Here is a 14,640-nt window from a genome sequence, read left to right as displayed (position 1 = left end):
TGCCATAGCTCTAAACAAGCCAAGGGCGTTTCATCTAACTTAAAAAAAATAATTTTAGGACTGAAAATAAGTAAAAGATATTTCTGCTCCTGGACATAACACCCATAAAAAAAAAAAGGCTTGTCACAGATGAACCTTCTCAGCTGTGATTGTACTGAAGAAGAGTAATTAGGAACTGATCTAGAATTATGTAGATTACATATTTTAAAAGGTACAAGAAAGAGTAATGAAAGCCTAATTAATACTGTATTCCTTTCTGGTTTTTCATTTAATATAGAATTTAAGTGATTATTTTAAATTAATCTTCAAAATGAATCAGTAAACTGATGTCAGAGTCAGATACACAAACAATTGCAGTGAAAGGAATGTGAAATGCCCTATTTATTTTAATGGGAGTCTGATTCAAAGCCAATTGAAATCAATGGATTCCAATGATTTTAAAGGATTTTGGCTCAAACCCTGGATAAGGGATTGAAATAGCTCTGAAGCCTATGAAAGTTTAAATGTCAGTATCCTTGCTGAGACACACCAGCTGATGAGGTAATCTTTTTTACTGGATCAACTTCTCTTGGTGAGAGAGACAAGCTTTTTATCTGACCCTGTCAAGAACAAATCATGCCGAACCACCCTAATTTTTGACAGGGTTGGTGGCTTAGTGGATGGAGGGCCGTAGTAACACTATCAAAGAAGGAAATTAGGTTAGGAAATTTGTGTAGCTTCAACTTCCAGCCATTTGTTCTTGTTATGCCTTTCTCTGCTAGATTAAATCCCTTTAGTATCTGATATTTTCTTCCTGTAAAGATACTTATACACTGTAATCAAGTTGCCTCTCACACACTACGCAATTGACTCAGAGATTGGCCCCTAGGTCAGCCTACCCCAGGTACAGTCTCACAACTCAGCCCTACCCAAGTTACCATGTCCTCACTGGTTCTGCACTCATGCACCTGCATCAGTAGGACTTCCCATGGCTTTTTATTCTGCAGTAAGCTGTGGCACTGATTTGTTCCGAGTGAATTGTGGGAGAACTTGTCTGTCCTGGGCAAATCGGTGGAATTGTGGTAAAGCACTGGAAGACTGTCAGCACTCAAATGACTTAGCCTGTGTCCTTACTGCAAAGTGGGCAAATTTCCAGCCCAAATGAAAGCTGAGCTCCAGCCTAAACCCCCAACCAGGCCAGCTAGCCCAGATGGAAAGCACCACTTAGCTCAGCTGAGAGGGTTGTGAATGTGTGACTGGGAGGCGGGTCGGATAAGAGCCTGGGCTAACTCCCCAATGAAAGACATAACCTCAACCTTCTTTTGATAAAGAGCTCAATCTGTTTAGTTTAAGTCCGTCTCTCTACAGCATTTTCTCCAGCCCCAAATAACGTTTTGTGGCTCTTTTCTGCATCCTCTCCAATTTTTCAACTGTTTTTTAAAATGTGGACCCCAGAACTGGATGTAGTACTCCAATATCGGTCTCATCCATGCCACATACAGAGGTACAATCATCTCCCTCCTTCTACTCACTTCTCCCCTATTTATACATCCGAGGATCACATTAGCCCTCTTTGCCACACAATTGCCCTTGGAGCTCGGGTTGCTTTTGCACAATGACCCCTAAATCTTTTTCAGAGGCGCTGCTTTCTGTAGGGAGGGCCTGCATTCCATGTCCCTAAATGAATAATTTTGCATGTGGCTGTATTAAAATACTTTTTGTTTGAATGGGACCAGCTTTCCAAGCAATCTAGATTGTGCCCTATTACTGTCCTGTCCTCCTCAGTATTTACCACACCACCAATCTTTATATCATCCACAGGTAGGAGGAGAGGCAATTAAAGGCAGACACAGAGGAGGGACACAGCCAGGAAGACAAGATTCATCAACTCCATCTTTCATATGAGACAGTGTTAGATAAAGAATTAGGATTCCATAGAATAAAATGTCATTCATACCAAATAACTTTTTTTATACAAAATATTAGGTAGTACAAATGCTTCCTGCTTTCAGTTATAAGACTGTTCCACCATCTGTTCCTTCACATACAGAATCAGCCAGAGTGGCTAATGCACAACAGTACTGCTCACCCTCACATCAGTCAGTGAAAATCAAGTCAACCAATAGCATAGAACAATTCTTAATCTAAGGAGAAAAGAGCACCTCCTCCTGTTTGAAATAGAAGAGTTTTAGATGAGAAGCGTTTGTCAACTTGTCCATTACTACTGCGGTGCAAGGTGGCCTTGTATCAAGCTCTGCACTCTAGATAGAATAATTTCATTGGAGCTGCTACAGTCTTCTGGCCCATATGGCGGGTCGATAGTTAATACACCTGCCACACACAGTGTTCTTTGTGACTCGCCTTGTTCTGTTACAGGGATGTGATTGGTCTCCAGCCAAGTCTTCAGGCTGCTCTTCCTCTTCTCCAGTTCTTCGTGGCCATAAGCTCTGCTCTCTTCTGGCATGAATAGGTGAGCAAGCCGCTCCTTCGTTTCATCATCCCCTTCATTCACTATTTCAACTTCCTGTACAGCGTGACCCAAGATGACTGAGACACATACTTTTCCATCCTCCGTGAGCTTCACTAGGACAACACTGCCGGGAAAGAGGACATATATTGAATGGTAAGTCATTAAGCAGAAAAAGACAGTGAGAAATCTAGGCCGTGTTGCTCAAAAATGGGTGCTTAGAATTACGTTAGTAAATACATAGCGAGATTTCCAAAATATGAGAACTCAGGAGTTCTCATTAGAAGTCACTTTAAAAATCATGCCACATAATCAGGCAAATTTCAGACACCTGTTTTTGGAAAATCTTGGCTATATATATGTATATACATACATATACACACACTACATACTGTATAGCAGAATATTCCATGCAAAACAAAACAAAAAAATCCATACAGCAAAGCTAGGGCTGGGAAATCAAGTATTCCAGAGTCAGGCTGCAAGTGCAAACTTGACACAGGGTTCCTGAGTGCCCAGGAATATTATACCCTAGTCTATTTAACATCTTGCGCATTGAAGGGCAGAACATAGAATTCCACACCTTAATTACCATGTAAATACAGGAGATAAATTCATCACCATTAAGGTGCTGGCAGAGGAGAGATTCTGCTTTTTTTGCTTGTTTATTATATAAAAGGTGCCAGAATGTTTTTTTCGTGGGGGGGAAAAAGAATGGGAGAGGAGGGCTGTTTGTTTGTACATTGGAAAAATCAGATTTCATTTCCTCTGGAGGACTCCCAAGGTGACTGGCAGTGCAGGGAGAGGACAATCACTGTGGACAGTAGAGGTAAAGCCTGAAGCTATGTCTACACTGTGCACCTTACAACGGCGTGCTGTTGTAAGGTGCGCAGCGTAGCTACTTTTTGTCGCTGGGGGAGCGCTCTCCTGGCGACAAAATAAAACCACCCTGAATGAAGGGCAGTAGCTTTGTCAGTGGGAGAGCGGCTCCCACCAATAAAACGCTGTCCACACAGGCACATTTCGTCGTTAAAACTTTTGTCGTCCAGGGGGAATGTTTTTTGCACGCACACCCCTGAGCAACAAAAGTTTTAATGACAAAGTGCAGTGTAGATATGGCTTGAGTGATTGCAATGGGAAGGAATTTAGGGTGGGAACCACAAAGTGATTGAGGGCACGGCTACAGTAGAGAGTTTACAGCAGCACGGATGCAGGCGCCCTGCTGTAAGCTCTCTAATGTAGCTGCTCTAAGCCGAGAGGAGAGAGTTCTCCCATTGCCTTAACTACTACAGCCCCTGCAAGAGGCAGTAGCTGTGTTGGCGGGAGAAGCTCTCTCACTGACATAGCGCTGTCCACACTGGTGCGGTAACTTCTGGTGCTCAGAGAGGCGATTTATTCATCCCCTTGAGCGACAGAAGTTACGCTGACATAAACTGTAGTGGAGATGTAGCCCGAGGCGTTGCAATGCTGAGCATCAGATATATCTTTTAGGCGCCTAAGGGGAAAAAAACGTCATGTAAACAACGCTGCAATCCACAAAGCCTGAGTCAGACACCTAGGCTCCCTATACAATCAATGGGGAGAGAGAGGTGACTCAGAATGGGAGCCACAAAAGCCAGCATGCTAGGCAGCTCCCCACCTAAGCTAGCCAAGGGGAGATGCTGACCAGAGAGGTGTGTGCTAGGCCCTGTTCCTCTCTCGGGAAGAGGTGCCGGAGGCCTGGCCTACACCTGTCGACCTCGCTACTGCCTCTCAGAGAGGGGGACTGACGACGCGGACGGAGCCGCGTCTGTGCTATGGCGCAGCAGCACTGCAGTCATGCCACCACAGCACAGACATGACCGAAGTCTCTGCTGAGCAATCCACAGATAGGAATCCACCTCCGCGGCCAGGCAGCTGAGGCGCCCGAGCCACTTCCCGCGGGAGGAGTCCGGTGCCTGCCTCACTCCAAGCAAAACAGCCAGAGGAGGAGGACGTGCAGCTGCTGCCGCCCACCTTTCAACTTTTAGACCCGGGGGCAGGCCACTAACCTGCGATGTGGGAACCCCAGGTTCAGCTCTTCTCCCCCTCCGGCACAGAGAGGGAGAAAGGATTTTAACAGGGGGCTCGCAGGAGTGTGCTCAAAGCACTGGGCAATGGGATAGTCTGACGTGGGCCGGTCTACGCTTAAAACCCTGCATCACGCAGCAGCACTGATGGAGCTGTGCCGCTGCAGCACTTCGATGAAGACGCTCTAGGCTGACGGGAGAGGGCTCTCCTGCCAGCGTAGCCAATCCACCTCCCCGAGAGGTGGCAGCTCTGGTGACAGGAGAAGCTCCCCTGTTATCAGAGCGCTGACTACACCGGGGTCTGGGTCAGTGTAACTCCAGTCACCCAGGGGGGTGGATTTTTCACACCACTGAGCAACAGTTATACCATTATCAGTCTGTAGTATAGACTAGACCCATGTCTCTCCTGTTGAAGCAGTTCCACTCTGGATAACTAATGACAGAGTGATTGGAGCAGAGGGGCTGGACCCTGCATCTCCCACCTCTCAAGTAGGTGCCCTAAGCACTGGGCTACAGAGTCATTCTCTCTCTCCGGCCCAGCGACTTTCCACTGTGGAGAGATACATAAATAGTCACTGGGCGACAGAGAGGGAATGACTCTGTAGTTCAGTGCTTAGGGCACCCAGAGTGGAACGGCTTCAATGGGAGAGACTGAGGGGACCCCATCAGCCTATCCTGCAGTTCAGTGGTTAGAGCATTTAGTGGTGGGAGCCCCCTGTTGAAATCCTCTCTCCCCTCTGGTAGAGGGGCAAATTGAACCTGGGTCTCACACATCCCAGGTGGGTGCTCGAAACACTGGACTAAAAGTTACGGGTCAGGCACTAACTACCACCATATCCTCCTCCAGCCAAATTGCGAGTTAGACCTGACCTGACAGGCAGGCCCGGACCACACCTACCAGAGTGGGCCCCACCCACGACGTAAGTGTTTGGCCACTTATCTTCTCCCAGTTTGTGAACAGCTCTGGGGCTTAGGCATCTGGGCACCTAGAGGGAGGCTACAGTGCACCTGCCCAGCAGCAGAAACATAGATGCCTTGCCAACTTCTACCCTGAAAACTTAGGCACCAAATTTAGGTGCCTATGGAGTTCGGTGGGAGTTTTGCGGAATGCATTGGAGCCAAAACTGGGATTTAGGCACCTAAACCGCAGATATAGGCACCTACGTACCTTTGTGCATCTAGGTCTTGCTCGTTAAAAAACAAGTTTTAAATATCTATTCAACTCAAATCTGGCCAACAGCTGGGGGGGAAATCTTTGTAACTGTAGCCCCGGGCCAGTCAGTTCGTGGCTCAGAGTGCTGCCTTCCCAGCTCTGATCTTCTAAAGAGTCCCAAAACAAATGCAGTGAAGAAAATACTTGATATTTCTAAGACTAAATAAGTTTTGTGGAGAAGGGAGGCAATAATGGAGGTTTTTTTCCTACCTCAGGGGAAAAGGGCAGAAGCTATTTTTCCTCTTTGCCAGCCACCTGTCAGGAGAACTCTGTGTTAGCACTGTTACAATTAAGCTATAATCATTACCATTCACTGTTATTTGACTATGTTAGTTTCCTGGGAGATGCCCCACTAAAGAAGATGCCTGATTTAGCCTGGCCCAGTTAGCCAACTAGCCTGGGCTAGTCTAAGTTTTCACAGCCCCTTTCGTACCAAACTGCTTTACAAATGATACAGATACAAGACCACAGCACTGCAGCCACCTTGAGGGGGAGGACAGTCACCAGTGGCACAGGAAACACAAAGAACTGGTGAGTGGAAGGCAGTGAAGCAGCAGCCCTCTACTCTTCCACAACACATCGCAGGCTCCGATGTCTCATACAGAGTAGACAGCCTCCATCGTTCATTCTTGTCTGAACAAATTCAAAGCTAAATGCATGGAACTCTACTTATCTACACTGAGAAGCAAGGGCTATGCCAGCCCAGCCTCAAGTTCAGCCTGTAGCACCAGGCACACTCAGTGTTTCAAACTGGACGTTCAGACCCCTAACTTACTAGACCGCAAAAGCTAAAGTGCTGCTCACTGTACTTTCTCAAAATGTTCCTGCCAGATATTCCCCCTCCCTGCCCCGATTCCTTCTCAATGCATTCTCAGAGCCTTGCACCTCACACTCTAGTTCAGCATAAAGCAGAGCTAAGATACAGGGAAGAATGTTTGTTCTCATGTGCAAAGCTACTCCAAGATGGAAAGGTCCTAATCACTTGTAGTGCTTTATGTTTTCAGAAGAACAGAACTCCATTTAGCAGCCTTACAAATCTCTGTAAGGGACAATTCTCAGGCACACTGCGGTGACTCCTTTAGATATATGATGGAGCAAGCTCTTCAAACTTCTGAATACTAAGGTACCCAAGAAGATCATAACAGGACTAAATGAAGAGTCTGCTCTGATTAGTCTCCAAGCACAGACTAACTTATCTCCAAGAACACAACCTAGGAGATGTACATTAGCCCTAATAATAGACGCTTTCGATTAATCGCAGTTAACTCATGCAATTAACTAAAAAAAAAATTGCAGTTTTAATCACACTGTTAAACAATAGAATGCCGATTGAAATTAAATATTTTAAATTTTTTCTACATTTTCATATATTGTATTCTGTGTTGTAATTGAAATCAAAGTGTATATTATTTTTGATTACAAATATTTGCACTGTAAAAATGATAAAAGAAATAGTATTTTTCAATTCACCTCATACAAGTATGGTAGTGCAATCTCTTTATCGTGAGAGTGCAACTTACAAATGTAGATTTTTTTGTTGTTACATAACTGTACTCAAAAACAAAACAATGTAAAATTTCAGAGCCTACAAGTCCACTCAGACCTACTTCTTGTAGAGCCAATCGCAAAGACAAACAAGTTTGTTTACACTTACAGGAGATAATGCTGCCTGCTTCTTATTTACAATGTCACCAGAAAGTGTAAACAGGTATTTGCATGGCACTTTTGTAGCCGGCATTGTGAGGTATTTACGTGCCAGATATGCTAAATATTTGTATGCCCCTTCATGCTTCAGCCACCATTCCAGAGGACATGCTTCCATGCTGATGATGCTTGTTAAAAAAAAAAAAAAAAAAAAAAAAAAAGGTGTTAATTAAATTTGTGACTGAACTCCTTGAGGGAGAACTGTATGTCTCCTGCTCTATTTTACCTGCAGTCTGCGATGATGACCCAGCACATGTTATTCATTTTAAGAACACTTTCACTGCAGATTTCACAAAATGCAAACAAGATACCAATGTGAGATTTCTAAAGATAGCTACACCACTCGACCCAAGGTTTAAGAATCTGAAGTGCCTTCCAAAATCTGAGAGGGACGAGGTGTGGAGCATGCTTTCAGAAGTCTTAAAAGAGCAACACTCTGATGCAGAAACTACAGAACCCAAACCACCAAAAGAGAAAATTAACCTTCTACTGGTGGCATCCGACTCAGATAATGAAAATGAACATGTGTCGGTCCACACTGCTTTGGATTGTTACTGAGCAGAACCCGTCATCAGCATGGATGCATGTCCCCTGGAATGGTGGTTAAAGCATGAAGGGCATATGAATCTTTAGCGCATCTGGCACGTAAATATCTTGCAACGCCGGCTACAACAGTGCCATGAAAACGCCTGTTCTCACTTTCAGGTGACATGGTAAACAAGAAGCAGGCAACATTATCTCCTGCAAATGTAAACAAACTTGTTTGTCTGAGCAAGTAGGACTGAGTGGACTTGCAGGCTCTAACATTTTACATGGTTTTGTTTTTTAGTACATAATTCTACATTTGCAAGTTCAACTTTCATAATAAAGAGATTGCACTACAGTACTGGTATTGGGTGAATTGAAAAATACTATTTCTTTTGGGGTTTTTTTACAGTGGAAATACTTGTAATCAAAAATATAAAGTGAGCACTGTACACTTTGTATTCTGTGTTGTAACTGAAATCAATATATTTGAAAATATAGAATGCATCAAAAAATATTTAAATAAATGGTATTCTATTACTGTTTAATTGCACAATTAATCACAATTAATTTAATTGAGATTAATTTTTTTAATCCCTTGACAGCCCTAATTATTATTAAATCACATTTATTACACTTATGCCTAAGGGCCAACAAAAAATGGGGCCCCATTTTGCTAGGAACCATAAAGACACAGAGTAGACGACTTTCAATTCCCAACTAAATAATAATGCAAAGCCCTTATGTTGAATTTATGCATCCTCTCCCCTCTGGTACATTCTCTCTTTAGCTAAAAGACTTTGCTTGGATATAAACATCCCCTTGCAGTGTTTTTAGCCTAAAATCACTTGTGCTAGCCCATGAGAACAGAAAATAAACTGATCTATCTACTTCCATTGTCCAAGATGAATAAATTACAAAAACAAAGCATAGTGTAAAGTTTGATTTTTTTTAATTTGCTTTTAATTATCTTCAGCCCCAATTGTGATCTGCATTGGTGCAAATCAGTTCACCCTATGGATTACAGTATAGAACTGGGGCTTTAGGTGATATTTAACAGGAAAATAGATTGGTATTTTTAAGATGCTAAGCTCCCTTGTATACTTCCTCTTGGCTCTCTCTTGGATGTGACGAAGGCCAAATGCATACTATATTTAAAACACAGCACTACACAGAAGCAGTGATGATGTTTTAAGAGTGCTTAAAATGCACAGCAAATTTGGCATGAATCAAGAGCAACCAAGCTCCTGGGTTCCATCTGTTCCCCAAACCTATTTGTCTCTCAAATTAGATAACCCTTTGAAATCATATGAATGATCCTTATGACTCCTAGCATCCCCTTCCTCTTGGCCCTGCTAATTAGCACAGACATAGAATTATGGACCAAAGCCCCAGTGTGCCATTTCTGCTTCAAGCAAGTTTGCTTCAGATTCAGCAGCTTCAGTCTTTCCATATCAGATCACCGTTCTCTTTGTTATAAGCAAATAACAGCTCTGTACTTACTTTGCAGAAACTGGGTCAATTGTTAAGACCCATCCTTCGTATTCATGTTTCTCAGCAGCTGTGACTTTTACTTCTTTGTTCACATAAGTCTGCCACTCTAAAGGACTTTTCCTCTGCCATTCACTCATATTTCCCACTCACTGAACCTAAAGAGCAATCAGTGTAGTTATTAGCAACAGCAGATGCCTCTACTCCAACCCTTTGCACAGCATTGAGTTTGCCTCCCTTTTCTGTTTAATCAGCTTAGTCACTTCTTACATCAAAATTGACTTCTTCATTAAAATAAAAACACTTCCATTTCTTCCTTCATTTGTTGTTTTTAAAGGCACACACAGCTAAAAACACAAAAACCAACACACATATTTCTAACACACAAAAATGTGTACCTTCTATTGGCACATGTAACCACTGAGATGACTATGTACCTTCTACTATTGGCCCAAGTAACTCTTACCATCACTAAAAAGAACAGGAGTACTTGTGGCACCTTAGAGACTAACACAAGTACTCCTGTTCTTTTTGCATACACACACTAACACGGCTTCTACTCTGAAATCTTACCATCACGGTCACTGAGAAGAGCAGAAAAAGATTTGTCAGTTTACAGTGGACATTTGAGCACCCTTTGTGCATGGTCACTCTCACTACTGTGGGCAGTGCATTTGCCTTCCAGCCTCATGTGCTAGCTGATGACATGGATGGATGACTTGAGGACTACCTGTTCTGTTCAGCAAAAACAACAACAAGGAGTCCTTGTGGCACCTTAGAGGCTAACAAATTTATTTGGGCATAAGCTTTCATGGGCTAGAACCCATTTCATTGGATGCATGGCGTGAAAATACAGGAGTAGGTGTAAATACAAAAGAAAGGATGGGGGGTTGCTTTACCAAGTGTGAGGTCAGTCTAACGAGATAAACTACATCAGCCACACCATCAAGGGCTTGTTCACCTGCATATCTACCAATGTGATCTATGCCATCATGTGATAGCAATGCCCCTCTGCCATGTACATTGGCCAAACCGGACAGTCTCTACGCAAAAGACTAAACGGACACAAATCTGATATCAGGAATCGTAACATTCAAAAACCAGTAGGAGAACACTTCAATTTCTCTGGTCACTCAATAACAGACCTAAAAGTGGCCATTCTTCAACAAAAAAAAACTTCAAAAACAGACTCCAACATGAAGCTGCAGAACTGGAATTCATTTCCAAACTAGATACCATCAGATTAGGCCTGAATAGAGACTGGGAATGGTTGGGTCATTACAAAACCTAAACTTAACTTCCCCAATACTAATTTCTCCCTACTGTTACTCACACCTTCTTGCCAACTGTCTTGTAATTGGCCACTCTCTTACCACTTCAAAAGTTATTTTCCCTCCCTTGGTATCCTGCTGTTAATTGATTTAATCTCGGTAAAGCAACCCCCCATCCTTTCATGTATTTATACCAGCTCCTTTATTTTCACACCATGCATCCGATGAAGTGGGTTCTAGCCCACGAAAGCTTATGCCCAAATAAACGTGTTAGTCTCTAAGGTGCCACAAGGACTCCTCATTGTTTTTGCTGATACAGACTAACACAGCTACCACTCTGAAACCTGTTCTGTTCATTCCCTCTGAAGCACCTGGCATTGGCCACTGTTTGAAGACAGGATACTGGGCTAGATGGACCTTTGGTCTGACCCAGTATGTCTGTTCTTATCACATCATTCCTGTGCCCTGCCATGGGGGGAGCTCAGATACATACTCCTCCCTCAAGCCTTCCCAAAGGCTTATTGATCAGTAACAGCAGCACAGCTTCTTCTGTTTCTCAGTTTGGGGCAGGAAGGCATCTCCTTTTCCCAGGACCCCTCCACGGAACTGAGTGCAGGGTGGAAGAGGGAGAGGAGTGTACAGGGCTGAGTCCAAAAGAGCCAGGAGAAGCCCATTTCTTCATTGCACAGAGGCAGGGAGCACTGGGAGTCTCTTCCACTTCCTGTCCACTGTATTTGGGGAGAGGAAAGCACCAGCAGGCAGGGAGAGTCCTTCACTTCCTAGACCCCTCTGCATGGATCATGGAACCTGCAGTTCACCCTCTGCTTTTCTGAACCATTGTTCTATTAAAACATAAGAACGGACATACTGGGTCTGACCAAAGATCCATCTAGCCCAGGATCCTGTCTTCCGACAGTGGCCAATGCCAGGTGCCCCAGAGGGAATGAACAGAACAGGGCAATTATCGAGTGATCTATCCCCTGCCGCCCATTCCCAGCTTCTGGCAATCAGAGGCTAGGGACACCATCCCTGCCTATGCTGGCTAATAGCCATTGATGGACCTATCCTCCATTAATTTATCTAGCTCTTTTTTGAACCCTGTTATATTTTTGGCCTTCACAACATCCTCTGGAAAAGAGTTCCACAGGTTGACTGTGTGTTGTGTGAAGAAATACTTCCTTTTGTTTGTTTTAAACCTGCTGCCTATTAATTTCTTTTGGTGACCCCTAGTTCTTGTGTTATGAGGAGTACATGACACATCCTTATTTACTTTCTCCACACCAGTCATGATTTTGTAGACCTCCATCATACTCCCCATTAGTCATCTCTTTTCCAAGCTGAAAAGTCTTATTAATCTCTCCTCATATGGAAGCTGTTCCATACCCCTAATAATTCTTGTTGGCCTTTTCTGAACCTTTTCCAATTCCAATACATCTTTTTTGAAACGGGTGACCACCTCTGCATGTAGTATTCAAGATGTGGGCGTACCATGGATTTATATAGAGGCAACATGATATTTTCTGTCTTACTATCTCTCCCTTTCCTAACGATGCCCATTATCCAGCATGTAGAGTGCAGAGCCCCACTCAGGATTTGTACTTGATGCTGTACAAACACAGAGGAAGAAATTGTCCCTGCCCTACAATCTACGTTTACAATCTAAGGCCCTCAGTCTCGCAAAGACATTTGTTTTTAACTTTAGGCAGACGCTATATTCAATAGGACTATTCAAAACTAAGCCAGTGTGGAATTGTTTACAGGATCCCGGCCTCTTAGTGTCTCTACACTGCACATTCTGCTGGTTGCAAAGTGTCCTTGCTATTCTGCTCTGTTCATGCACTCATGCTCACTTAAACCAAGCTTGTTTCCATGAGCCTGCTCGCCACCACAGGCCAACAGAAAAAGCAGACTGTCTGAGACCCCTGCTCAAATCTTTTTTGGCACTGAATTGCGCTTCCTGCAGTAGACAGCCAACATGATCTAGGCCAGTGTACTCTGCAGCACTAAAAACCCCTTGAAACCACCCAGACAACCACGCTTTTGTTGACTTACATGCAACAGTGCCGAAGCGAACAGCTGGCTCACACTCACAAGCTCCCGTTTGATAGACTGTCTGCCAGCAGCCTTCGCCTCCAGCAACACCATCCCCGCGCCCGGAAACGCATGGCCAACCGTGCAGCCCAGCACGCTTTGCTCAGAGACCTCATTTCCTGGCCCCAGAAGACCCTGTTCTGTAGTTTTCCAGTGATCCTCTGAGAGTACTCTCGCTTTCCTCATTGCTGCCGGTGTTGCGTTGTTGGAGTAGCTCACGTGCTTCTGTTAGCTCATATGCAATTGAAAATTTAATAAATTACAGGGATTTGTACTAAAATAGTAACGTGCTCAGCATCTGTCTTCCTAAAAACCTCCACGCATTCCAGGCCCCTGGGGCTTTTTCAACTGTAAATTTCGGTTTCAATAGCTTGGAAGCGTTTGGCGACAGAACCGTATCTCACAAAAACATGCATATATTTGGGATGTTTTACAAAATGGATTGGACGCATATTACCAATAAACGGGGTGGGTGGGTGGGCTGCATGAAATATATTTAAATCATTATGCTTTTTATTTCCAATTTCCGTGAGATTTAAAGGAAACCCAGTATTTTTAGGTGTAGACAGTGTTGCCAACCCAGAATATTAACAAATCACAAGTCAAGGCCAGGAAAAGCATTAGTTTGGCTTAATAATCATGAGTTTTGGGGGTTTTTAAAGTTATCTCAATAAAAATAACCTATTTTATTGAGATCTACTCATGAAAAGGGCTATATAAGAGCTAGATGATATTGTTTGCTTTCTGCATATGGGTCACATTTACAAATGTTTCTCTGTAACTATGAGAGCTAGACGCACACTTTTTTTTTTAATTAAAAAGCTGAGATTCTTCCCTATCACCTGCCTCCAGGAGCTGGGTATTTAAGGAAAACCTCAAATATTATGAGCAGCAATACTGAATATGGTACTTGATTTTTGATGGGAAGTCAGTCATTATTCTCTCTCAATTTCTGTGCGTCTGAATAAGATGCGAGTTCCCAGCAGCGTGCACAGGAATAAAAAATGTCTGTGCTCCCCGTGGCCGGAGCCCAGAGGAGCTAGCTCTCCCTCCCTCCTCTCACAGCTCTGGAGGACCTGCCATTTCCTACCCTTGCTGTGCAGCCCCAGGCCGGAGGAGGATGCTCTCCCCTGCCCCAGAGTTCTGTGCCCCTGACTGGGGGGGGGCTGTACCCCTGCTTACCCCCCCCATGCACACTCCTGTTTTGGTATGGTTAGGACCGCCACTTCCCAGACAAGGTCCTGAAAAGATGCACATGCTTAACTTTACAGCCATGAGTAATCCCACAGTACAACTGTCGCTCAGCGGGGTGAAAACCCCCCGCCCTTAGCGATGCCCTTCAGCCGACCTACCCCTGGAGGTGTGGACAGCAGCAGGCCGAGGGGAGAAGATTATCAAGGCCCAGTAACGTTATATGAGTCACACTAAATCCCACGACCCCGGCCCCCGCTCCCGCCCTAGGGAACCGCCCCTCTAGGGCTTTAGGCGCAGCCCCTCACCCGGGGGCCCTGTCCAGCCCCGCCCCACAACCCGCGGCACTAGGACCCCGCCCCCTGGGGCTACAGGTCCCGCCCCCCGCGGCACTAGGGCCACGCCCCTTGTGGCTACAGGCCCCGCCCCACCACCCCCTTCCCCCCCGCTGCACTAGGGCCCCGCCCCCTGGGGCTATAGGCCCCGCCCCACCACCCCCTTCCCCCCCCGCTGCACTGGGGCCCCGCCCTCTGGGGCTACAGGCCCCGCCCCACCACCCCCTTCCCCCCCCGCTGCACTGGGGCCCCGCCCTCTGGGGCTACAGGCCCCGCCCCACCACCCCCTTCCCCCCCGCTGCACTGGGGCCCTGCCCCCAGAGGG

The 14,640-nt window shown here is 45.0% G+C and overlaps 1 protein-coding gene across 1 annotated transcript; it reads right to left on the bottom strand.

The window, feature by feature from the left end:
* Positions 1-1,863: 1,863 nt before the first annotated feature.
* Positions 1,864-14,310, bottom strand: GEMIN6 (gem nuclear organelle associated protein 6). Its single transcript, XM_073339977.2, has 3 exons — positions 12,751-14,310; positions 9,440-9,585; positions 1,864-2,573 (listed from the first exon to the last, which is right to left on the bottom strand). The coding sequence occupies exons 2-3, from the start codon at positions 9,565-9,567 to the stop codon at positions 2,201-2,203; spliced, it is 501 nt and encodes a 166-aa protein (XP_073196078.1). The 5' UTR covers positions 9,568-9,585; positions 12,751-14,310; the 3' UTR covers positions 1,864-2,200.
* Between the last annotated feature and the right edge of the window lie 330 nt (positions 14,311-14,640).

Source organism: Lepidochelys kempii, chromosome 3, assembly GCF_965140285.1.
Source record: "Lepidochelys kempii isolate rLepKem1 chromosome 3, rLepKem1.hap1, whole genome shotgun sequence".
Taxonomy (NCBI): Eukaryota; Metazoa; Chordata; order Testudines; family Cheloniidae; genus Lepidochelys; species Lepidochelys kempii.
The sequence above is the reverse complement of the archived record's forward strand: the minus strand, read 5'-3'. Positions and strand labels throughout refer to the sequence as shown.